Raw genomic sequence first — 26,142 nt, 5'->3', positions numbered from 1 at the left:
ACCTTTGTATTTGGAGCCGGTCATAAAGAAATTCTCTGACCTACCTTGTCTGATTGTAGGTCATAAGACCCTCATTTTAGAAAGGGTCCTGCCCTCTACCCAGGAGGAAGGAGTGCTGTACAGAGAGGCCAACAGGAATCTGAACAGACAGGCCTGCTAGGATTCCCCACTCCGTCTATTAGCATTAGATCATGCCCTTTTTGTCCAATCACGTTTTGCACTTGATCTTAGCCAAAAGGCTGAGAAGCGATCCAATCACATTTTGACACGGTTGTCCATGCTTCAGTCATGCCTATCCAATGAAGTCTCCATAAAAGGCCCAAGAGGACCAGGTACGCAGAGCTTCTGGACAGCTGAGCTGGTAAAGGCTTGCAGGAAGGTGAACAAGAATTCACCCATGTGTTGGGATGATGGTGCACCCCAACTCCACGGGAACAGAAGCTCCTGTGCTCAGGACCCTTCCAGACCTCGCCCTGTGTGCCTCTTCATCTGGCTGTTTATTCGTATCCTTCAAAATATCCTTCATAAGAAACTGGTAAGTGTAAGTGGGCGTTTCCCGGAGTTTTGCAAGCTGCTTTAACAAATGAATTGAGCCTAAAGAGGGGGTCATGGGAACCCCAACTTGAAGTCAGTTGGCCAGAAGTTCCAGAGGCCTGTACTTGGGAGCTGGTGTCTGAAGTGGGGGCAGTCTTGTGTGGGTCTGAGCCCTCAACCTGTGGTATCTGATGCTATATCCAGGTGGACAGCATCAGAATTGAATTGGATCAGAAGATTCCTGGCTGGTGTCCACTGCAGAATTGATTGCTTGCCTGTTGGTTGGGAAAATCCCTACACATTTCATCACAGAAGTCTTCTGTATTGATTGTTGTCATGTGAGAACAGAGGAAAAACAGTTTTTCTTTTCTTTTCTTCTTTTTTTTTTTTTTTTTTTTTTTTTTGAGACAGGGTCTTGCTCTCTCGCCCAGGCTGGAGTGCAGTGGTGTGATCACAGCTCACTGAGGGCTTGACCTTTTGCGCTTAAATGATCCTCCTGCCTTAGGCTCAGGAACAGCTGGGACTACAAGTACAAGACACCACGCCTGGCTAATTTTTGTACTTTTTGTAGAGATGAGGTCTCACCATATCGTCCAGGCGGGTCTCAAATTCCTGGGCTCAAGTGACCTTCCTGCCTCGGCCTCCCAAAGTGCTGGGATTATAGGCATGAGCCACTGCACCCAGCTGTAAAAGTTTTTTGACCCTATATATATGTATGAATATATATAGACACACAAATACATAGATATGTGTATATATATTCCCCCCCACCGCAGACACCTTTATGAAACTTTTTTTTTTTGAGAGAGAGTCTTGTTCTGTCACCAAGGTTGGAGTGCAGTGACACGATCTTGGGTCACTGCAACCTCCGCCTCCTGGGTTTAAGCGAGCACGTCTGGCTAATTTTTGTATTTTTAGTAGAGACAGGGTTTCACCATGTTGGCCAGGCTGGTCTCGAGCTCCTGACCTCAAGTGATTCGCCACCCTCGGCCTCCCAAAGTGCTAGGATTACAGGTGTGAACCACCATGCCCAGCCTATGAAATTATTTACCTGAAACACACATTTTGTTACATCTTATATATTAATAACCTTGTATTCAAAGATTTCTCAGTGACATAGTGTTGTCACAAAGTTCATGGGGGGGTTAGGATACCAAATATCATTAAATAATAAAATAGTAGTTAATGTGTTTGAGAACGAAATATACAACCTGGAAACCTAGTGACAGATGGGAAGTTTAGGATGTAGGGTTAGATGAGCTCTTAGACAGAGAAGAGACAATGGGGATGTGGCGGGGAGGGCGTGAGGAATGATCTCTTGTGTGAGATTCCAGGGACTAAGAAATCCCTGAAAGAGCTGTCCACCATGATCACTGGAAACCTCAGAACACTGGCCAGACTTAACTGCGAAATATTCAACAGAAGACTAGAAATTATAGGGAGAAGCAGGGAATAATAGATGTCATTCATATATTAGTGCACTGGAAAGATATTGCCTGGTGTGTTTCATAGAAACTTCAGGTCACTTCTGTTTTTTTGAGACCGAGTCTCACTCTTGTTGCCCACGCTGGAGTGCAATGGCGCAATCTCGGCTCACTGCAACCTCCGCCTCCCAGGTTCAAGCGATTCTCCTGCCTCAGCCTCCCAAGTAGCTGGGATTACAGGTGCCCGCCACCAAGCCAAGCTAATTTTTTGTACTTACTAGAGATGGGGTTTCACCATGTTAGTCAGGCTGGTCTTGAACTCTTGATCTGAGGTGATCCACCCGCCTAGGCATCCCATAGTGCTGGGATTACAGGTGTGCGCCACCGTGGCCAGTCAGTCACCTATTTATTTACATTTTTTTTTTTTTTTGAGATGGAGTTTTGCTCTTTTTACCCAGGCTGGCGTGCAATGGCATGATCTCGGTTCACTGCAACCTCCGCCTCCCAGGTTCAATGGATTCTCCTGCCTCAGCCTCCTGAGTAGCTGGGATTCCAGGTGTCTGCCACCATGCCCGGCTAATTTTTGTATTTTTAGTAGAGACAGGATTTCTCCATGTTGGTCAGGCTGGTCTCGAACTGCCGACCTCAGGTGATCTGCCCACTTTGGCCTCCCAAAGTGCTGGGATTATAGGCGTGAGCCACTGCTCCTGACCTCCTATTTATTTGCTAATTTTTTTTTGAGACAGAATCTCGCTCTGTTGCCAAGGCTGGAGTGCAGTGGCGTGATCTTGGCTCACTGCAACCTCCGCCTCCTGGGTTCAAGTGATTCTCTTGCCTCAGCCTCCCCGGTAGCTGGGATTACAGGCATCCACCACCATGCCTGGCTAATTTTTGTGTTTTTAGTAGAGACGGGGTTTCCCCATATTAGCCAGGCTGGTCGAAAACTCCTGACCTCAGGTGATCTGCCCGCCTCAGCCTCCCAAAGTGCTGGGATTACAGGCGTGAGCTACCATGTCCGGCCTTATTTACTATTTTTTAAATGTTTGTGGGCAGGTCATCTCTTGATCTATTATTTTGGATAAGCTCCTACTGTTGTGGCATTGTTCTGACCTCCTGCTGTACAGGCAGCTACTAAATGATACTGGTCTCCTCCTTTCCTTAGTCTCTAGAGCGGGTTTTCTCAACATTGCCACAGTTAACATCTTGAAGCAGATAATTCTTTGTTGTGGGACTGTCCTGTGCATTGTAGGATGTTTAGCAGCATCCTTGGCCTCTACCCACCAGATGCCAGTAGTATTTTCAATTTTTTTTTTTTTTTGAGACGGAGTCTTACTCTGTCGCCCAGGCTGGAGTGCAGTGGCGCGATCTCGGCTCTGCAAGCTCCGCCTCCTGGGTTCACGCCTTTCTCCTGCCTCAGACTCCTGAGTAGCTGGGACTACAGGCGCCTGCCACCACGCCTGGCTAATTTTTTTTGTATTTTTTTTTAGTAGAGACAGGGTTTTACAGTGTTAGCTAGGATGGTCTCGATCTCCTGACCTCATGATCCACCCACCTCGGCCTCCCAAAGTGCTGGGATTACAGTCGTGAGCCACCGTGCCTGGCTGTATTTTCAATTTTGACAATAAAAACACCCCAGATATTGCCATGTCCCCTGGGGGCAAAATCTCCATCCCTCCCCATTGAGAAGCACTGCTCCAGATTATGGTAGGTCAGCATCTTCTGGGAATAGGTCTCTAGTAGCTGCGTCCTGGTTAGGCCCAGGGTCCATCCTCTCCAGTAGGGCAGGGGACTATCCTTTCTCAACTCTTTTTCCAGTCTTGTAAATGGCCACATGAGACCATCTTTAAGATGTAAGCTTGGACTTAACGGACTTTCAGAACTCAGCTCTTTGAAGGAATAGTTTATAAAAGGCACTGACAAAAGGGGTGCATTTAGTGCTATTTTATTCAGAGGCTACGTATATCACTCAGTTAATATGAAAAGTGGTGAGAGGCCAGGCGCTGTGGCCCACACCTATAATCCCAGCACTTTGGGATGCCGAGGCAGGCAGATCACTTGAGGTCAGGAGTTCGACACCAGCCTGAGCAACATGGTGAAACCCCGTCTCTACTAAAAATACAAAAATTGGCTAGGCATGGAGGCACATGCGTGTAATCCTAGATACTTGGGAGGCTGAGACAGGAGAATCGCTGGAACCCGGGAGGTAGATGTTGCAGTGAGATGAAATCGTGCCACTGCATTCCAGCTTGGGTGACAGAGCGAGACTCCGTCTCAAAAAAAAAAAAAAAAAGTGGCAAGTCAGGGTGTGTATCTTCACTTACTTGTGAGTACCAAGAAATTACTATTCTATCAGCACCCGCTTCAGTAATCAAATACTGAGCTCCTTGATGGCAGAAATTTGTTATTTGGTCATTGATGTATGCCAAGTGTTTAGGTGGTCAATAATTGCTGAATGTTGAGTGAAACATTAATGACTGGTTTTTCTGAGTGGACCTACAAATAGTTCTCCTTGTAAACCATACTAAAATGAACAGGAGGCTAGAAAAGCTCCAAAGAATGGAAACTATTAATCAAGAGGATGCTGCTGGTGCATGCTTGTAGTCCCAGCGACTTGGGAGGCTGAGGTAGGAGGATCGCTTGAGGCCAGGAGTTTGACGCTGCAGTGAGCCATGATTATGCCACTGCACTCCAGCCTGGAGTGTGGTGTATGAATATATAGACACATAAATACATTGATGTCAGAGTGAGGCCCTGACTCTTAAAAAACGGGATACCAGCTTATTTCATGAGTAAAACATTTGTACTTTTTAGATTGTAAGGAGGAAATCTGCACATAGAATTCCAATTGTATTGGACCTATTGACAAGGTTATCAGAAACCTGTTTAGATATCAAGGTACTAGCAGTCTTCAACTTTACTAATAGATTGGTTTATAAAACTTCAACTGTAAACTAGCATTAGAACATACTCTGCTATAGAAAAAGGTTATAAATGGCAGCTGGATTCCCGTCTATCTACAAATCACCTGCCATTTGTGAAGGAACTCAATTTCAGCCAGAAGCCCAGTAATCCCCCCACCACTTCTAGTGATTGCCTTTCCCCAGGAGAAGGGCTTTTTGTATTGAGAGAGGATGGCTGGGCACAGGGGCTCATGCATCTTCCCACGCTTTGGGAGGCCGAGGTGGGTGGATTGCTTAGGCTCAGGAGTTCGAGATCAGCCTGGGCCACATGGTGAAACCCCATGTCTACAAAAAACATAAGGCCGGGCACGGTGGCTCACGCTTGTAATCCCAGCACTTTGGGAGGCTGAGGCGGGCGGATCACGAGGTCAGGAGATCAAGACCACGGTGAAACCCCGTCTCTACTAAAAATACAAAAAATTAGCCAGGTGTGGTGGCGGGCACCTGTAGTCCCAGCTACTCGGAGAGGCTGAGGCAGGAGAATGGCGTGAACCCGGGAGGCGGAGCTTGCAGTGAGCCGAGATCGCGCCACTGCACTCCAGCCTGGGCGACAGAGCGAGACTCTGTCTCAAAAAAAAAAAAAAAAAAAAAAAAAAAACATAAAAATTAGCCGGGTATGGTGGTGCATGCCTATAGTCCCAGCTACTTGGGGGGCTGAAGTGGGAGGATTGCCTGAGCCCGGGAGGTTGAGGCTGCAGTAAGCTGAGACCATACCACTGCACTCCAGCCTGGGTAACAGAGACCCTGTCTCAGAAACAAAACAAAACGAACAGAGATTAGCAGATTAGCATGGAAGACAGGATGAAGTTAATTCTCCTGGGTATTTGGTCTCTTAACTACATGGCATGTCTACAGATAATGACAATAAAGTAATTGCCATTCTGGGGTGGCAAATGGGGTGATGAAGTAGCACCGGAGTTCAGCTTTGTATATGGTCATTTGTTAAGAGCTAGTTGTATGTATTTAAGGATTCAAATTTTGTTAAACTAAATATAAATATCTAACTTACTTATAAATTTGGTACAAGCTGAAGATGTAAATTTAGAGATGAGGGTGGGGGCAAAAGGCTTTATGTTTGTTATACAGAGCAGTGGGCCATGGGGCCAGCTATTCCTATTACTGTGGAGGGTGAGTGTGCTCACAACCTGTTCTTTACTGCTACCCTCAAAGGTATGGAGAGGTGAGCCACAGTGGAGTGTTAAGATCTCAGAAACTAGAATTAGCCTGTCTGGGTGCAAGGTCGGATTTTGCCTTTGCTAGCTAGCTATGTGACTTTGGGTGAGTAATTTACCTGCACTTCAGTTTCCTCATCTGTAAAATAAAGAACTCAGTGAGTTGCTGTGAGGATTAAATAATGCCCCTAACCTGCTTAACACAATGCCTGGCACATGGCATGTACCCCATAAATGTCATTATTGCTATTACTCAGTTTGATTCAATCATCTCCCATTTCTTCCTTTGGAAAGACAGAGAATAACTGCTTGTCTTTTGGCATCAGTGTCTAATGCTAATGCTAAATATTTTTGGACTTTGACGTGGATTTTTATATTCTCCAAGAAATTACTACTGCAACACAATGTGGTAATGAAACCGTGAACTTTATTGAGAACTTTCAAGCATCATTACTTGAAGAAGTATTTCTCAATTCAGTTTATCGAAATACTTCAGCTTTCCAGCTGGATCTGGGATTATCTGTTAAAACAAAACAAAAAAAGGAAATTATTCATTTTAAAGCCAAAGTACATAATGAGTAGTCTGACATTAGTTGCCCATGCCTTGACTAAAAATTATTTTTGTATATCAGATTGTATATTTAGAAAAAAATGAGATTTGTCCTACCTACTAATTTCGGCTATTCCAAAAGACAAATATTTTTATTTTTTGTGAATAAATTAACATCTGTACTCAAGCACCCCAAAACTTACTTACAGCTCTTCTCTTGGCCACCAGGCTTTCATGGTATCTTCAGGTTTGATCTAATTAAGTCAAACACATTTAGAGAGCATGGCTACAGATGTTAATGTACTTTTAAAATCATTTGCTGCTAAAATGATGGTATGCCACAATTATCTGAAAAGGAGGCAGGTGTTCACTAAGGGCTTACTAAAGTCCAGAATACAACTTTTAAATCTCAAGCTGCAAAGTAAAAAAAAAAAAACAAACCCAAACTCAAATATATCAAGCACTACTGTCAATAGTTAATGAATACTGTTGTGTTCCCTCTAAGAGCATCACAGCCTTAGAAACCTGTTTGTTAGACTTAAAAAAAATTTCCAATATAATTTTACCTCACATTATGTTACTTGCTAGTTATAGGTAAAGTACATCTATCTTTATATATATAAAAATAACTTATTGTAACTTTTGTAATTGACTGATTCTGAATCAATTTCTGATGGGTTTGCAAAACAGTTTTGCCTTTGAGGTCAAAATTAATGTTACAATAGCAAACTTACTCATCTCTATGTTGATCTGATGGATCTCAAAGGGGATTTGAAATTATACATTAAAGGTACTTTGACCACTAGGTACCTTAAAGTATAAATCAGTCACGTTAGTTTACATTTGTTGATTATGAGGCTTATAGAAAGAAATATGAATCAGAAGCTGCTGGCTTAAGCAGCAGCTTAAGAAGCCTTAAAAAGCATTTCAGACACATCTTCAAGGTAGGGGGCACTTCCCCCTGGAGTTGCAGCAAAACCCTGTGACTGATGAAAAAATCATCTCCAATCACAGGCATGTGCTAGGTGTCCAAGTTCCCAGAGATCAGTGAGAGCTCCCAAGAAGTACAGTTTCACTCTGAAAGGTATTATAGGATGAGTACTGGACATTTCGGAAAACATGTTGACTATTTACATGATTAACTTTTGGGGGCCACAAATCTCTGATAATCTGATGAAAACTATGGATTCTCCCTCCAGAAAAATGCATACGTGTTATCACCTAACTGTGGTGGTCATTCTTTTTAATTTTATTTTTGATTGACAAATAATAGTTGTATATATTTATGTGTTTGGACATTCTTTCAACAGACTCGCTATATGGAAACTACTCAAAGTATTATGATAGGCAGTATTTATTAGTGAACAACACAGCCAAAGTCCCTGCCCTTGGAGTTACATCCTAATTTTAGGTTGTGGTAATAAATGCTTTTATAAATAGGTTGGTTGGGCCAGGTGCGGTGCCTCATGCCTGTAATCCCAGCACTTTGGGAGGCTGTATAATTTTTTTTTTCTTTTTTGAGACAGAGTCTTGCTCTGTCGCCCAGACTGGAGTGCAGTGGCATGATCTGGGCTCACTGCAACCTCCGCCTCCAAGGTTCATGCGATTCTCATGCCTCAGCCCCCTAAGTAGCTGGGACTACAAGCCTGCACCACCACACCCAGCTAATTTTTGTATTTTTTGGTAGAGACAGGGTTTCACCATGTTGTCCAGGCTGGTCTCAAACTCCTGGCCTCAAGTGATCCACCCTCCTCGGCCTCCCAAAGTGCTGGGATTACAGGCATGAGCCACTGCTCCCAGCCAGGAGGCTGTATAATTTATAGACGATCCCTGAAGTAGTCTCCTGCCAAAATACAATTTAGAAACTTGCTTGAACCTTTTTAGGAAGAACATGTTTATCTTCTAAAATTCAAGAGTTTTACACAAGCTGCAGTTAGGAAATTGGAAGATACTAGAGCATTAGAGGAAGAAATCATTATCTTTGGGTAATAGAAAAATATAGACTCCTAAGACTTTCTTCCTTAGCAAACCAAAGAAAAGTACCATTAGCCATAGATAACCACTGGTAGAAATTTGCGCTCTAACCTCAGATGTGCCCCTTTCTGGTCCTTGAACGTGCTAAGCTGATTCCTGCCTCAGGGCCTTTGCCCTTGCTGTTCTTTCTGTACTCCGTCTGCATGACTAGTTCCCTCTCTTTGCTCACATTTCAGCTCAAATGTCATCTTAGAAGTCTTTCCTCACCACTTGATCCCCACCCTAGACATCCTCCAACCAACTTTTTTTTTTTTTTTTTTTTTTTTTGAGACGGAGTCTCACTCTGTCGCCCACGTTGGAGTGCAGTGGCCCGATCTTGGCTCACTGCAACCTCCGCCTCCCAGGTTCACACCATTCTCCTGCCTCAGCCTCCCAAGTAGCTGGGACTACAGGCACCCGCCACCACGCTCGGTTAATTTTTTAATTTTTTATTTTTATTTTTTTTAGTAGAGACGGATTTCACCATGTTAGCCAGGATGGTCTCCATCTCCTGACCTCGTGATCTGCCTGTCTCAGCCTCCCAAAGTGCTGGGATTACAGGCGTGAGCCACCACGCCTGGCCAGCATTTTTTTCTTTTTTTTTTTTAACTCTAACCATCAACTTAACATAAAAAAATATATATATACTTACTGTTTCACTACCAGGTTTCCAGCCAGCAGGGCAGACTAAAAGAAACAAAAAGAGGCAGAAGACATTTTAAAAACAGAATTCAGTTACCTTCAGCAACTGACTTTTTCTGTTTCTATATGAAACTGAAGTTAATAGAATATACTAATAAGAACATTTCCAGACCACCGAGCACATGACTTCTATTAGCCTCCTATTCACACCAAGGAATTTTAGTCATGGAGCTCATCAGCAGGCAGCTAATCTATTTTCATTTTTACCAATTATGTTTAGTTACATTTAAAATATAAGAAATCAAACTGATTGCCCCTCTAATACAGTTGGAAAGTTTGGGAATCTGGTGAGCTGAAAGGCCTGGGCATGGCAAAAATTCCTCCAAATTTACATAAACTTCCAGTAAGCTTGTTTGCCATGTATCCTGCAGTACTTTGTACTGATGACATGATTCACTGTTTGTCAAAAGAGACTTTAGAATGCATCCTGACTCAGTGACATTTTTAAAAGGAATATATAATGTGTTCTATTTTAGCAAAATGATGAACTTGTAGATTACAAATGTGATACTGAATAAGCCCAGAGATTACATTACTATACTTCATCTTAGCTGAAAGGCAGAGAAGTGATCAAGGATTATTTAAAAGGCTAAATTCAATAATGCAAAGAGGCAAATGAAAACTACATCACTAAATGTTGCCAGATTGACACATTCTAAGCTTGCAGAAACATAATTTTAAAAATTGCAGTAGCAGAAACTTTTTGAGTTTATCAAAAAGAACTATGCAAATAGTGAATATTTTTGCATCTTATTTAGTAAGCAGAATATATTAGTTTATATATATATTCGATTTTTAGTAGAGGTGAGGTTTCACTGGGTTGCCCAGGCTGGTCTTGAATTCCTGAGCTCAGGCAATCCTCCTACCTTGGCCTCCCAAAATGCTGGGATTTCATGCATGAGCCACCATGCCTGGCCTGATATTTTGTTAAAGCACTGTAAATTATAATTTGGTCTGTTAAAAAGATCTGCTAATAATTTGTAAATAATCAGAAAACTTCGGAAATATCCAGATTACTTTTACGATAAGAAACCAAACTAATTATGCTATCTTTCAAACTAAAAAATCAAAAGGTTAGAAGGGAGAGGTACCTTCTCCATGTTTGTCAGTGTACTGGAATGCTTGAACCAAACGTAGTGTCTCATCCACTGATCTACCCACAGGAAGATCATTCAGAGTAATTTGTCTTAGGATTCCTTTGTCATCAATAATGAAGAGACCTCTGTAAAACAGAAGAATGGTAGAGATGAGGCCATTTCTTCTCATTTATGTATTGTGAATTCCTATACCATCCACACAGAAGGATGCTATACAGAACAAACACACTACCTACCTACTCCAATGGTATACACACATACACACACACGTGTGTGTGCACATCCCTCCCTCAATCTCATGTATAATTTGGAATTATCACTGTAAAACTGCAGCTTTAAAAATTTCTTTTTGGCTAAGAAATGTACCAGAGTATTTATAGTTGTTGAAGATAATCTGACCTTTAAAAACTATGTGCAAATGTGCATGTATTATTTTGAAAATAAATAATAAATTTTTAATTTGTTTTCAAACAGGATCTCACTCTGTTGCCCAGGCTGAAGTGCAGTGGCATGATCTCGGCTCACTGCAGCCTCAACCTCTTGGGCTCAAGTGATCCTCTCGCCACAGCCTACTGAGTAGCTGGGACTACAGGTGTGTGCCACCACGCCCGGCTAATTTTTGTATTTTTTGTAGAAACAGGGTTTCGCCATGTTGCCCAGGCTAGTCTCAAACTGCTGGACTCGAGCAATCTACCTGCCTCGGCCTCCCAAAATGCTGGGATTACAGGCGTGAGCCACCATGCCCGGCCTTAAAAAAAATTTTAAAAAGAAACTATTGGCTCAGGTCAAATAATATAGCTAACATTAAATAATTTTACTTGGTTAATGTTCAAATGATTCCACATTTTAAAACTGCCTCAGTCTTTTTTGGGGCATATTTACTCTTGGAAATTAACTTAGTAACAGACTTTATGAAAGCAGAAAACATTAAAGACTTAGCAAGTACAAAAGAGGGGAAACTACTGGTAGCAATACATAATACAATACAATGAACCTTGAGAACATTATGCTGCGTGAAAGAGGCTAGTCATAAAATGTCCAGAATAGGCAACTATAGAGACAAAGTAGATTTGTGGTTGCCTAAAGCCAGGAGAAGTGGGTTAGGGGAAACAGGGAGTGACTGCTAACGGGTATGGGGTTTTTTGGAGTATGAAAACATTCTAAAATTGTGGTGATGGTTGTACAACTCTGTGAATACACAAAAACCACTGAAATGTATTCTTTATTTTTAATTTTAATTATTTTTTTAGAGACAGGGTCTCACTCTTGTTACCCAGGCTAGAGTGCAGTGGTGTGATCATAGATCATTGCAACCTTGAACTTCCAGGCTCTAGCGATCCTCTTATCTCAGCCTCTTGAGTAGGCTGAGACTATAGGAATGTGCCACCACAACGGGCTAATTTAACAAAAAAAATTTATTTATTTTTCTGTAGAAGACAAGGGTCTTGTTATGTTGCCCAGGCTAGTCTCAAACTCCTGGGCTCAAGGGATCCTCCCGCCTAGGTCTCCCAAAGTGCTGGGATTACAGGCATGAACCACCATGCCCAGCTGAATTGTATTCTTTAACTGGGTATTGTATTATATGTGAACTATATTCCAATGAAGTTGTTATAAAAAACACAAGATTATAAAATACTGACACTTTCACATAAAACATTCAAGAAAAACTATTGGCACTACAAAGCAAATCAGCAATACAACCAAATTACAACTGTTTCACACTAAAATTGACCCCTTTTCAAAGAATTCTATTAATGTTTGTTAGCTCAAGTAACCCAGTGAGAGCGTCTGGGTAAAATATTTCCTTAATTTTTCCTACTCCAAAGACACAGGTTTGCTAAGTAGTATGACACTTGTATTTAGAAAAAAACATTACTGGAGTCAGGTTGGAAAAAAGGAAAAAGAAATGGACAAGGAGTTGGGGGACCTGGATTTAAGTCTGGGCTCTGCAATTAAATTATTATATAACTTTGGCTAAGATCACGGAACTCTATGAATCTGTCTCTTTTATCTGTAAGATGACAGGGTGGGTGAAAGACCTCTAAATAATCTTCCAGCTCTAAAAGTCTATGATGCTAACATAGTTTAAGCAGGGTAATATAAACTAACAGTTTAAATTTAGTAGTTTAAAGACTAATAGAACAAAGTAATATTTTTCTTTTTTTTTTTTTTTTTTTGAGACGGAGTCTTGCTCTGTTGCCCGGGCTGGAGTGCGGTGGCGTGATCTCGGCTCACTGCAAGCTCCGCCTCCCGGGTTCAAGCGATTCTCCTGCCTCAGCCTCCCAAGTAGCTGGGACTACAGGCGTGTGCCACTATGCCCAGCTAATTTTTGTATTTTTTAGTAAAGATGGGGTTTTACCATGTTGGTTGGCCAGGATAGTCTCGATATCTTGACATCATGATCCGCCCCCCTCGGCCTCCCAAAGTGCTGGGATTACAGGCGTGAGCCACCATGCCCAGCCAATTATTATTATTATTTTTTTCACTCTGTCACCCAGGCCGGAGTGCAGTGGCATGATCTGGGCTCACTGAAACCTCTGCCTCCCAGGTTCAAGCAATTCTCCCACCTCAGCCTCCCAAGTAGCTGGGACTACAGGCATATGCCACAATGCCTGGGTAATTTTTGTATTTTTTGGTAGAGACAGGGTTTCACTATGTTGGCCAGGCTGGTCTCAAACTCCTGACCTCAAGTAATCTGCCCACCGTGGCCTCCCAAAGTGCCAGGATTACACGCTTGAGCTACCGTGCCTGGCCTCAAAATTCTATTTCTTGATCAAAATTTGTTCTTCTATTCATAAATAACATCTATCTCAAGGAGGATTATAAACATGCTTGGATTTGTCATAATATAAAACCACTGAAAGGTACCTAAGAGTGTGGCCTGAGTCCTCTAGGTATACACCATAGTCCTTTGAGATCTGATGGGTCAAATCTGAAAGAAGTGGAATCCTTATTGGCCCAAGTCCTCCTTGTCTTCGAGGGGTATTAATCCTGTAACAAACAGAACGCTCACCTCTCAGAGCTAAGTAAACGGCATATATTAAAACAGCACTCTTTCTCTATACATGCACACACATGAAATACACACATTCTTTCACTAACAAAAACAGGCTAATATACTTTCCATTTTCTTGCTTTTCCCATTTAATATATTCCTATCCTTTAAACATTAAAAAATATATATACACAACACACTTTTATTTTATGTTTTTGAGACGGGGTCTTGCTCTGTCTCCCAGGCTGCAGGGCAGTGATGTGATCATAGTTCAGTGTAGCCTAAAACTTCTAGGCTCAAGCGATCCTCTTGCCTCAGCCTCCTGAGAAGCTGGGACTACAGGTGTGCACCATCACACTGGGCTAATGTTTTAAACACTTTTTTGTAGAGATGGGGGTGTGGCTTTGTTACCCAGGCTGGTCTCGAACTCCTCGCTTCAAGCAATCCTCCTGCTTCACCCTCCCAAAGTGCTGGGATTATAGCCGTGCGCCATTGTGCTCAGCCTACAACGCATTTTTGTTTTTTCTGAGACGGAGTCTTGCTCTGTCGCCCAGGCTGGAGTGCAGCAGCGTGATCTCGGTTCACTGCAACCTCTGCCTCCCAGATTCAGGCGATTCTCCTGCCTCAGCCTCCCAAGTAGCTGGGATTACAGGCGTGTGCCACCACACCTGGCTGATTTTTGTATTTTTAGTAGAGTCAGGGATTTACCATGTTGGCCAGGCTGGTCTCGAACTCCTGACCTCAGGTGATCCACCCGGCTTGGCCTCCCAAAGTGCTGGGATTACTGGCGTGAGCCACCGCGCCTGGCCTATAACACATTTTTAATATATGGATACACAGATACTCCTTGACTTAAGATGGGGTTGTTTCTTTTTTTTTTTTTTTTGAGATGGAGTCTTGGTCTGTCACCCAGGCTGGAGTGCAATGGCATGATCTTGGCTTACTGCAACCTCTGCCTCCCAGGTTCAAGTGATTCTCCTGCCTCAACCTTGTAAGTAGCTGGGATTACAGACACCCAGCACCACGCCCAACTAATTTTGTATTTTTAATAGAGACGGGGTTTCACCATGTTGCCCAGTCTGGTCTCAAACTCTTGACCTCAGGTGATCCGCCCACCTCGGCCTCCCAAAGTGCTGGGATTACAGGCCACTGTGCCCGGCCGGGGCTGTGTCTTGATAAACACATTATAAATTGAAAATATCATTAGCTAAAAATGTATTTACTATCCCATAAACCAACTGTAAAGTTGAAGAATTATACATCGAACCATCTTTTTTTTTGCTGTATAAACACTGCTGAAAACATCCTTTTATGCTTACTTTTATACACTTGTCTAATTGATTTCTGAAAGTGAAACTGATAGATCAAAAGATACGCAGTATCATAAGCATAACCTTAGTAGTGTGATCATAAGATAAAGCCTTGAACAGACAGGCAGGATACAAATGGATGACATTTTAATATTCTGAGAGACAAAGAAATGCAAAGTCCACTTGAAGCAGTGAAGGAAGTTAGTTATAATATCAGATGCATCAGTCTTCACTACAGGTTGAGTATCCCTTATCGGAAGTGCTTGGGACCAGAAGTGTTCTGGATTTAGGATTTTTTCCGATTTTGGTATATCTGCATACTTACTGGTTGAACATCCCTAATCTGAACTCTGAAATGCTTCACTGAGCATTTCCTTTGAGCATCATGTCAGCGCTCAAAAAATTTTGAATTTTGGAACACTATGGATTTCAGATTAGGGACGCTCAATCTGTATTCTGTAACTTGAAACCAGGAGACATGGGCTGATGCTTTAACAGGAGGGTACTGACACAGCAGATAGAAAACAAAACGACACTGCTCTAGATATCTGGAGCCCCAGTTCTGACACCCAAGTAGAAATCTCTGGTTGATGTGAACCCTATCAGGCTGAGAATGTATCCCCAAATTTCCTTGGGAAAGCAATCCCAAATTATTTGGGATGACATAACTTTTTCCTTAGTGGATATGTATTTTAATCCTCGGAAGATTTAGAATTACTACAGAAGTGATGAAGCACAGCCCGGGCAACATGGCAAGACTCCATCTCTACAAAAATAAAAATTAAAATAGGTATGGTGGTGCAAGCTTGCAGTCCCAACTATTTGGGGAGGTAGAAGGATTGTTGGAGCCCAGGAGTTCAAGGCTGCAGGGAGCTATGATTGATTGTGTCACTGTACTCCAGCCTGGGCAACATAGTAAGACCCTGTCTTTCTTTTTTTTAAAGGAAATGATGAAGCAAATTAAGCCTATATTTTAATTTTTTTTTTTTTTTTTTTGAGACAGGATCTCACTCTGTTGCCCAGGCTGGAGTGCAGTGGTATGATCTTGGCTCACTACAGCCTCGACCACCTAGGCTCAGGTGATCCTTCCATCTCAGGCTCCCGAGTAGTTGGGACCACAGGCATGCACCACCAGACCTGGCTAATTTTTTTTATTTTTTGTATAGATGGGGTCTCACTATGTTGCCCAGGCTGGTCTTGAACTCCTGGGTTGAAGTGATTCTCCTGCTTTGACCTCCCAAAGTGCTGGGATTATAGGTGTGAGCCACCATGCCAGGCTATTTTAATATTTTTATATTGGCCGGGCACGGTGGCTCAAGCCTGTAATCCCAGCACTTTGGGAGGCCGAGGCAGGCGGATCACGAGGTCAGGAGATTGAGACCATCCTGGCTAACACGGTGAAACCCCGTCTCTACTAAAAATACAAAAAATTAGCTGGGCGTGTTGGCGGCCGCCTGTAGTCCCAGCTACTCGGGAGGCTGAGGCAGGAGAATGGCGTGAACCCGGGAGGCGGAGCTTGCAGTGAGCCGAGATCGCGCCACTGCACTCCAGCCTGGGGGACAGAGCAAGACTCTGTCTCAAAAAAAAAAAAAAAAAAAAAAATTTATATTAAGAAATAATCAGTACATATTTCTATGTTATTTATAATGTTTAAGAGAATTTGGCAAATTAGAACTACTTAAGTATTTGGGAAGGTTTGTCTAAAAATTGAGATTCTTAAGGAATTCAAATATATTAAATATATAACTGCATTTAAAAATACTTTTGGGAATTAATTTCTTAGGGAAATGTAATTAATTAAATTGTAGCTCACCAAGCAATGAAAATTTGTTATACACACACACAGATTATAAATGAAAAAAAGCTCGTGTTTTAAATTTGTAACTTTAATAAATTGAATCTTATGTTTTAAAATCAAAATAGTTCTGAATCTTTTTTTTTTTTTTTTTTTTTTTTTGAGATGGAGTTTCACTCTTGCTGCCCAGGCTGGAGTGCAATGGCGTGACCTCGGCTCACTGCAACCTCCACCTCCTGGGTTCAAGTGATTCTCCTGCCTCAGCCTCCTGAGTTGCTGGGATTACAGGCACCTGCTACCACGCCTAGCTAATTTTGTCTTTTTAGTAGAGACGGGGCTTCTCCATGTTGGTCAGGCTGGTCTCAAACTCCCAACATCAGGTGATCTGCCTGCCTCGGCCTCCCAAAGTGCTGGGATTACAGGCGTGAGCCACTGTGCCCGGCCCAATTCTGAATGGTCTTTATTGTGCACAAAGTTTTCTGCACAAGACTGTGGACACTATAAAAACTCATATTAACATGTAAATTTCCAATTTTGAGACATATTGCCCAACTGCTCTCCAGAAATGCTAAACAGCTGTGTGTGAGTGCCGTTTCTTCAATTTTTGTCCACAGTAGATACATTTTTTCAATCTTTTAAATCTTGGCCAACCAGACAGGGAAAATTGGCATCTCTTGTCATTTTAATTTGCAATTTTTTACAATGAATTTAGGTAGAACATCTTTTTATGATTAATGAATTTTTAAACATTTTTTAAAACTAATTTTTAAAAAGTATTGTTTCTTGAAAATTGTAAAAGCTGAGTTTGACTATATAACTGTGTAACAGAGAAATGGCATATTTTAAAGATTTTTTTCCTCCAGATTATGGTAACCCAATTTATTATAATAAAGTAATCATATAATTCAGTGGTTTTCGCTATAGAAATCACATCTATTGCATTTAACTTTTCCCCTTATTTTGAAATGTCCTATAAAATCCTTAAGCATTTTTACTATAGCAGCTGATTATATTACTCTTCTCTTTTTTTAACCCGGAAAATGTGTAGATGCATGTATTACTCTTAGATAAATCTATTCCTGAATTGTCTGATAAATGACTATATTCTTATTATATCATATCAAGAGTTATCTGCCCACGCTTTAACAGTAAATCCATTCTTTTTTTTCTGCAAATGTAAGTGTAAGATACTGACCAGGCCAAATGGGTAAACTGGGAATCAACAGAGCATGCTACCACTTCAGTATTTATAGATCTGAATTCTTCAAGTCTATCGCCAAAAGCGATAATTTCAGTTGGACACACAAATGTGCTGAAAGGTAAAAAAAAAAAAAAAAAAAAAAAAAAAATTCAGTATTCTCCAAATAAGCATATACCTAAACTTTCAAACGACAATTTTTACAAATACCTTTAATAATAAAAATGCACATTAAGAACAATTTTTGAACCTTTTCAAAATGGAGTAGTCTAAAAGACTGTCATTTAATCAAATATTTAAGAAACAAACATATTAGAGTTCCCAACTACATCTCAATAAACTTTCTTATTACAACTTAATAGATCAGTAGTCAACCAGTGTTCCCCTCTCCCTTATAGCAATAGCCACCCCCTATTTTATTACTTTTATTTAATAATACCTTTTATTTATATAGTACTTTATAGCTTTCAAAGGATCTACACAAATTTTACATCATTTCACTATTTTTTTTATATTCCTATACCAACCCTATGAACTAGATGCATCTATCTGTATTTTGGAGAGGAGGCAATGTTTTCCAGTACCCCCACCCCTCCTTTCTTGATAAGGTCCTCTTCCACCTTGTCTACCAGTCCTGGGCAGCCAGGGATTTTATACCTTAATACCCTCATGTTGTCAGGCCATGTTTAGAGAATATTACTAGGGTGGCATTTTTTCAAATCGTGGTAGAGACTCCTTAAATCAACTGAGTTCTAAACAACATTTTTAAAAAGTGAAATCGAATAGAAAATAGGACACTCTATCATACATAGTAAGGGTAAATTATGAAACACATATTTGTATATACAAATACATATATATGTTTGTCTTCAACAGTGATATTCAAAATATTTAACAATCTTAACTCAAAGCTGGCTTTAGTTCTGGAGGTTTCTGAAAGGGATCAGGCAGGAGGACTAACTAGTTGGGGAGGGAAGGGAAGTGGCTGTTTACCACATGATATGGGGGTTTTTCAGTATTTTAAGGAGCATGGCTGTGCTGGTGCATCCAGATGGAATGTTACCGTATATATATGTGCCTGTGTACTGGCTGACAATGAAAAATGTATTTCCTACTGTGAGACATGGTCAAGAAAGTTTGAAAAACATAGACTTAGTTAGGGTACAAGTTCCTACCAGAGACCAATACAGGATTTTAACATGTTTCAGTTGTTCAGGTATAGCACTGTCATGTCCAAGTAGACAGTTCTAATCTCGGATGATGTCCCTGGAAACCTGGGCTAGAAAATGTATTTTTAATATTTTCTAAAGGGTAGGAATGGCCAACCTCAGCCTTCCTTTATTTTTTTTTTGTGGCAGGGTCTCGCTCTGTCGCCCAGGCTGGAGTGTAGTGGCGCGATCTCAGCTCACTGCAACCTCCGCCTCCCAGGTTCAAGCAATTCTCCTGCCTCAGCCTGCTGAGTAACTGGGACTACAAGCGCCCACCACCACGCCCGGGTAATTTTGTTTGTATTTTCAGTAGAGACGGGGTTTCACCTTGTTGGCCAGGCTGGTCCAGAACTCCTGACCTCAGGTGATCCGCCCATGTTGGCCTCCCAAAGTGCTGGGATTACAGGCGTGAGTCTCTGCCTTTCTTCTTATTTCAAGGAATGCTACCTAGAGATACATTTGACCAACTTCTTAGTGAAGACAGAAAAAGTTTTGGCAGGAAACTGAAGGGTTACGTTTGTAACTTTCCTCCTTGTAGACTGTGGCAAATGCCCCAGAATTCTTCCTTCTCTAACCAGCATTACATGAAAACAGGAAGAGGCTATCTTAGCTCCTTGTCCCAGAAGACCATTGCTAACAACATGCTCCAATTAACTATCTCTTACCCATTATGGAGTTATGAATAACAATAGAGAAACACAGAACATATTTTTCTGCTACATTAGACTAATTTCCAAATTCAGGGTGTTAGTCGTATATATTTAACATACATGTTAACCTTCTGGTTTTATAACAACATGAATTTAGAAGGCCTGTAATTTTTTATGTCTATTGAAATTTCTACTTCTGGTTTCTGTTAGAAATTAAGCTATACTTAAAATCAAGTCACAATATGAGTTGATTAGAAAGAAGCAAGTTCTTATAATTTAAAAGATTATATATTATGCAGACTCATAACTTTAGTCTCAATGTAATAATTTTCATGAGAATTCTTCCTATGTGGCTTAGAGCGGGGGTTGGCAAATAAGTCAATAGGCCAAATCCAGCAGAAAAAATTTGTTAATCCCTGGCCTAGAAACAACCTATAGAAATGAGCTTAAGTATACCCTCCCTGCAAGTTTAAATTTGATCTATGTAGTTCCAGATTAGTCCTAATGGAAAAAGCACAGTGGCAAAGATACAGGAGGAAACTTCTAGTTACTGGTTGTAACCAAAAAGTAAGTTCCAAGAGAATAAAAGATAAAAATTGACATAACTCTTTTTGGTCTCTTCTCACTTTCATGAGTTTTGAAAAACATTCAAAATAGTGTTTTTCAAAATAAAATTAAATCCTCAATGTGAATAAAGCTGTAAGAGTATTTACTTTTAGTCAACTTTCTGACCATATACAAAAACGTTCACTGTCACAGAGTTAAAGAAAGACGAGAAACCCCACAATAACCATAACATATACACAGGTGTTATTCCTTATTCCTTAAGCAGTATATAATATTTTCAGCAAAATGTTCAAATCCCAGAAAAGCAACAGATGCAGCAAACAAAAATGGAAAAACCACAGTTACATGGTATCAGTAGAGAAAATGGCTTAATTTTCTTTTTCTTTTTTTTTTTTGAGATGGAGTCTCGCTGTCTGCCAGGCTGGAGTGCAGTGGCGCTATCTCGGCTTACTGCAACCTCCGCCTCCAGGGTTCAAGCAATTCTCCTGCCTCAGCCTCCCGAGTAGCTGGGACTACAGGGGAGCACCACCACGCCCAGCTAATTTTTGTATTTTTAGTAGAGATGGGGTTTTACCATGTTGGCCAGGATGGTCTCGATCTCTTGACCTTGTGATCCACCTGCCATGGCCTCCCAAAGTGCTGGGATTACAGAATTAATTTTCTAATCAAGAGAGATAAAGTAAAAAGAATTACGGCATAGGTCTTGCTATTAAATGCTTTCTAATATATTATCAGTCCATTTTCTTGCCTTAGTAGGTATGGCTTAATGAATATATTGTAGCTTTCCTCTAGTGATTCCATTATAACATAATCATGTAGACATAAGTATTGAGGTTGGTGTGTTATGACTCTGAAATATATGGTAGATGTTACCTTTTTAAATACATTTCTTTACTTCAGCTTGCCTTTTTAAAAACCAAGAGCTCAACAAAATAATTTGTTTGATATTCCTGCAAAATAATTGATAAAGACTGAGATTTTACTAGCTATTTACATGTATTACTTACAAATCAAGTGGGTAGAAGAAAAAAACCAAGTATTTCCCACGATAATCAGTTAACTTCAGCTCCTTAAATTCTCCATCGATCACAGCTGTTCCTTCCCAGTAGGGTGCTGGCTTGGAAACTAAGAAAGAAAAACACATGATGTTCTGTAACACTGAGAAAAGTTGGTGGAATGGTAGAAGGACATCTTTAGAAAATCACTAAAAATCAGGGCTACCTTTGATCTCTTTGGCAGTCTGGTGTTTACAGACTTCTTAAAAGAGTGTTATTGAATGCAAAAAGGAAAATACATAGAATTACAAAAGAAACCAATTGTATTTAAATGCAATTATCAAAATATTTAAAAAAATTGGTGATATCATAATACACGTGCTCTATAACACTTCAAAACTGCAAGATCTAGTTGTGATATGACAACTACCTAAGATAACGATGAATGAAAATGGTGTTTCAGGTTACCTGTGATAACCATAATGTAGCAAGAAAGTAACTGTGATTCTATTGGTGAAAGATACAAGCAAGTACTGCTGAAGGTAGTGTAGTTTGTTGCTGACATTCACAATAGAAGGAAACAGTAAATGTCAGATGGGGGTTAGTGAAAATAAATACTTTTTTCCCCTATTCATGCTCACAGACCCCTTAAATTCTACCCTGCACTAAACCCTCCTGGATACTTCACCATAGCCCCGCTTCAAGTTGTCAACTTCCTACATTTGAAATAATTAGATTTTCCTTTCTTTAATGGCAGTCTTCCAGATGTACTAGTTTGTCCAGCTTCTGACATACACATGGAGGACCTGCTGCAGATGAGGCTACACAAAATGAGGAGCGAATGTACAAATATGTCAGGCCACAAGTGTAAAATCCCAGACCATGGGATCATTTTCCTAGAGGGCTTTGAAAGAAGACTCCCTTGAACAGGTTTCAAGTGACCCAATGGAAACTGAACAGTTCATGCTGGTCTCTTGTAAGGGCGTACAGTAATTTTACCAACACACTTAGATAATAATGCACCTTCATGCTCTGTTAACACATTCAGATAGCACTTATACTTTCAGACCCCTTACAAACACTGAAGTCAATACTTGCTTCTAAGTTTGGCTAAGGGTCCTAGAAAGTAAGGCTTATACTTCTGTGTAACAGCCACCATTTATGGGTCACTCCGAAATAGAGACAAACAACATGAATTTCTCTTAAAAATTAATATATAACATGATTACTTATTTATCTTGAGCCAGCATCCTACCTCATATATATAATCCTGATCTGATCAGGTAAAGGCCAGGAGGGAGAAATAGACAGCAGAAGGGTATTCAATTATATATACTTTAAATACATTACTTAAAATGCTACTCAAGTGAGAAGTTATAATAATTGTGGCCAGGCACGGTGGCTCACGCTTGTAATCCCAGCACTTTGGGAGGCCGAGGCGGGCGGATCACGAGGTCGGGAGATCGAGACCACGGTGAAACCCCGTCTTTACTAAAAATACAAAAAAAAATTAGCCGGGCGTGGTGGCGGGCGCCTGTAGTCCCAGCTACTCAGGAGGCTGAGGCAGGAGAATGACGTGACCCCGGGAGGCGGAGCTTGCAGTGAGCCGAGATTGCGCCACTGCACTCCAGCCTGGGCGACAGAGCGAGACTCTGTCTCAAAAAAAAAAAAAAAAAAAAAAAAAATAATAATAATAATAATTGTAATGATCTATTACAATGACACGCCTTAATGATTTTAGCATACTGGGAAAACCATATTTGAAAAATAAATTTTGTTCTGAAAATTGATTTTGGAAATATTTGGTTAAGAATGGTGGTTACTTTGCTAAGATCTATAAATGGAATTCCCAAAGCAATCCCTTGCATTTATTAAAAAAACAAAAATTGTCTTAAATATAAATTATGTAATTAACATAAAGATTCTGGTAAATGCAGAGAAGTACAAAGAATACTTAAATCCTCTCTCTCCATAACTCCCATCAACTACTGTTAACATTCTGATGTCTTTCTAGTCTTATTTTTTTTAATTTTAGTTATTTATTTATTTTTTTTGAGACAGTCTGTCTGTCGCCCAGGCTGGAGTGCAGTGGTGTGATCTGGGCTCACTGCAACTTCCGCCTCCTGGGTTCAAGGGATTCTCTTGCCTCAGCCTGACCAGTAGCTGGGATTACAGCTATGCGCCATCACACCCGGCTAATTTTTGTATTTTTAGTAGAGACGGGGTTTCACCATGTTGGCCAGTCTGGTCTCGAACTCCCAACCTCAGGTGATCGGCCGGCCTCGGCCTCCCAAAGTGCTGAAATTATAGACATGAGCCACCGCGCCTGGCCTTTCCGTTCTTTTTTAAACACAAATTTGCCACGTGTTTGCATCCCCACCTTTTTTTTCTCCTTAAAGGAAACAGTAAATTAATTATGAACAGTTTTTGATATTACTAAAAATTATTTGAAAATATGGCCTTCATGGCTCCATAATAGTCTTTACTAACAAAAGTCTTTGTATCTTTAATTCTAGGTAAGCCTACATGTGACAGAGAAATGTAGTAAACAACTAAAATGTTGTTTTGCTGGTAAAGGGAAAGCTTTGAAGTATATTTGTTTCCTATGGAAAATATATGTAATGTAAGTAAACACTTAACTGGCTGACATATCTAAAATACTTTCCCAGGCAAGTAAAACCAGTGGGACTTGGAAATACTGATTTTAAAATTTAAGACTGGTTTTCTTAAAAATCTCAAAGTAGGTCGAGCGCAGTGGCTCACACCTGTAATCTCAGCACTTTGGGAGGCTGAGGCAGGCGGATCATGAGGTCAGGAGTTCCAGACCAGCCTGGCCAATATAGTGAAACCCCGTCTCTACGAAAAATACAAAAATTAGCCGGGTGTGGTGGCGCGCGCCTGTAGTCCCAGCTACTTGGGAGGCTGAGGCAGAAGAATCGCTTGAACCCGGGCGGTGGAGGTTGCAGTGAGCCGAGATCGTGCGACCGTACTCCAGCCTGGGTGCCTGGGTGACAGAGCGAGACTTCGTCTCAAAAAAAAAAAAAAAAAAAAAAAAAGTCCCAAAGTAGTTTACTGAAAGTACTTACTTTCAGTAAGTAAGAACTGTAAATGTTTAAGAGGACAAAACAGTTTTTCTCATTTATCACTCCCAACCCACCCTAAGTCATAACAACATTCCATTTAACTCTAGGGATTCAGAATTGTGAAGCATTACTTTTTCCACTGAATACTGGCATGGAACATGCTGTAACTGAACCATAAAAGCCAACTACACACCTACAGAATGTCAAATGATCTGCAGGAAAAGCAGGTTACTGAATAGCAAGCAAGAGACAGCCTTTATCTATAGCCACTGTTCACTTTTGGTTAATTTTAACATCCAGATGTAGCAGGTCACAACTTTCACAGTATCTACTTCGTCTGACGTGTCATTCCTGAAAGTGGCCATTAGCTTTGTACACTGGACAGAAATGCAAATAATCAAAAACCAAATTGGCAGGACACAAATTTGCCACGAGGTTTATCATCAACCCAAATGCATACTTCTAATCTCCTTTTCCCCCATTTCCCTCAAAAGTACACTCTGTAATAGATTCTTCATGTCTGAGAAACATAAGGAATATCCATTAACTACACAGGCTTTGGGGAAGGTGGCTTTTAGTAATAATCTTTGTAAGATGCAAACAAAAAGGAAGAAAAACGAAATGTTTGACCTCCCGAGCACTGTGTTTAGCAACCTTTCTGTTTAATCAAACTTTTTGTGAATCATTATTCAACCTATCAATGTCTTCCTTCGCTGAAATAGTACCTGAAAAAGACGGGATGTGCTGAAGGCACTTTGAGATGTTTCAGGAACTGTTTCAGTTTGCCCAACATCCTCGATGCAAACTCGGGACTAGGGCCACCCACTTTCCCTCAGCTGCGGCTTTTGGGGTAACCACTACCTCTTCTAAAATCTGATCAGTGGAAACCATACCTTTCCTCACAGCTAGAACTCCCCTTTATTCCCCTCCCCGCCCTCCTAGGAGAGAACCAGGCCCGCCCAGGGCCCGGAGGCAGCCCAGGGGGTGCCGCCCAAGCACAGACTCTGGGGGTGTAACCGGGTACACGTGTCTCCGGAGTCTCCCCTCCCACCCTTTGGCGGGACACCACCTACTCTTCGCTTTGCTTAGGTGCAGGGAGTGGTCGGCGACCGATACCCGGGATGCCTCTCCCGGGTACACTTGTCCACCCGCGTAGAAGTGGCACTCCTCTTCGCGGGTCCGGGGCCTCTCCTCTGTCTCCCAGCCCTGCACAGCTCCAGCCGGCAGCAGGAACAGCAGTAGCGGCAGCAGAAGCAGCCTTCGGTGCCGGCCGTGGCCCGGAGTTGTCGCGGCTAGCAGCGGCAGCGCCTCCATGACCACGCGAGCGCAGAAACACGTCCCTTGGCGCGAGCGCGGCTTCTCCCGCCGCCAGGGAGCTACAACCGCGTGCACGACGCCCGCGCGAGCCGGGGCGCCGCCTCGCGAGACCTGCTCCGCCCCCTCCCCCCTTCTGCTCCCCGCCCCGCCACGTGGGCGCCGGCCGCGCCTCCCCCATCCCAAGCCTGCATTTGCGCCTGCGTTCCGCGGCGGACCAGGACCTGGAGCGTTGCCCAACTCTGCGACGGCAGTGGCAAGGTCTCCTGACCTCCGTGGTGTTTTAGACATCCTTCCACGTCCATCTCTTCCACAAAGCCTCACCACTGCACAGAAGCCCCTCACAAGCGGAATATAACCTATATGCTTGTGAATGGCTTGCATTTTATACTTCTAACAAGCTTTTTAAGTCACTTAACATTTTAAAAAATTATATTTACTTGACAAATCATAATTGTATACATTCGTGGGATGCAATGTGATATTTTGAAATATGTATCCAATGTGGGATGATTACATCACATTAATTAACTTATCCATCGCCTTGTTTACCTATGACTTTTATGGTAAGACAT

The 26,142-nt window shown here is 41.5% G+C and overlaps 1 protein-coding gene and 1 pseudogene across 5 annotated transcripts in view; both read right to left on the bottom strand.

Annotated features, from left to right (window-relative positions):
• PRDX4 (peroxiredoxin 4) overlaps window positions 1–25,716 on the bottom strand; it is a 34,332-nt gene extending 8,616 nt beyond the window's left edge. The window contains exons 1-9 of one of the 5 annotated variants that reach the window (XR_010119621.1): window positions 25,327–25,678; window positions 21,183–21,300; window positions 17,748–17,864; window positions 13,321–13,443; window positions 10,447–10,577; window positions 9,306–9,340; window positions 8,342–8,483; window positions 6,844–6,894; window positions 6,498–6,610 (exon numbers count right to left, since the gene is read on the bottom strand). Coding sequence is in view for 3 of the 5 variants with exons in the window: in XM_063634768.1 (XP_063490838.1) it covers window positions 6,607–6,610; window positions 6,848–6,894; window positions 9,306–9,340; window positions 10,447–10,577; window positions 13,321–13,443; window positions 17,748–17,864; window positions 21,183–21,300; window positions 25,327–25,567 (816 nt within the window). In the remaining 2 variants the exon portion in view is untranslated. Of the gene's footprint in view, window positions 1–6,497; window positions 6,611–6,843; window positions 8,484–9,305; window positions 9,341–10,446; window positions 10,578–13,320; window positions 13,444–17,747; window positions 17,865–21,182; window positions 21,301–25,326 lie in introns of those variants that run through there. The other 4 variants (XR_010119620.1, XM_063634768.1, XM_055268406.2 and 1 more) reach the window with 4 other exon arrangements.
• LOC129476641 (uncharacterized) lies at window positions 81–251 on the bottom strand (annotated as a pseudogene).
• Window positions 25,717–26,142: the final 426 nt, after the last annotated feature.

The sequence above is a fragment of the Symphalangus syndactylus genome, chromosome X, assembly GCF_028878055.3.
Source record: "Symphalangus syndactylus isolate Jambi chromosome X, NHGRI_mSymSyn1-v2.1_pri, whole genome shotgun sequence".
NCBI lineage: Eukaryota > Metazoa > Chordata > Mammalia > Primates > Hylobatidae > Symphalangus > Symphalangus syndactylus.
Note: the sequence above shows the minus strand (reverse complement) of the source record. Positions and strands in the feature narration are given on the sequence as shown.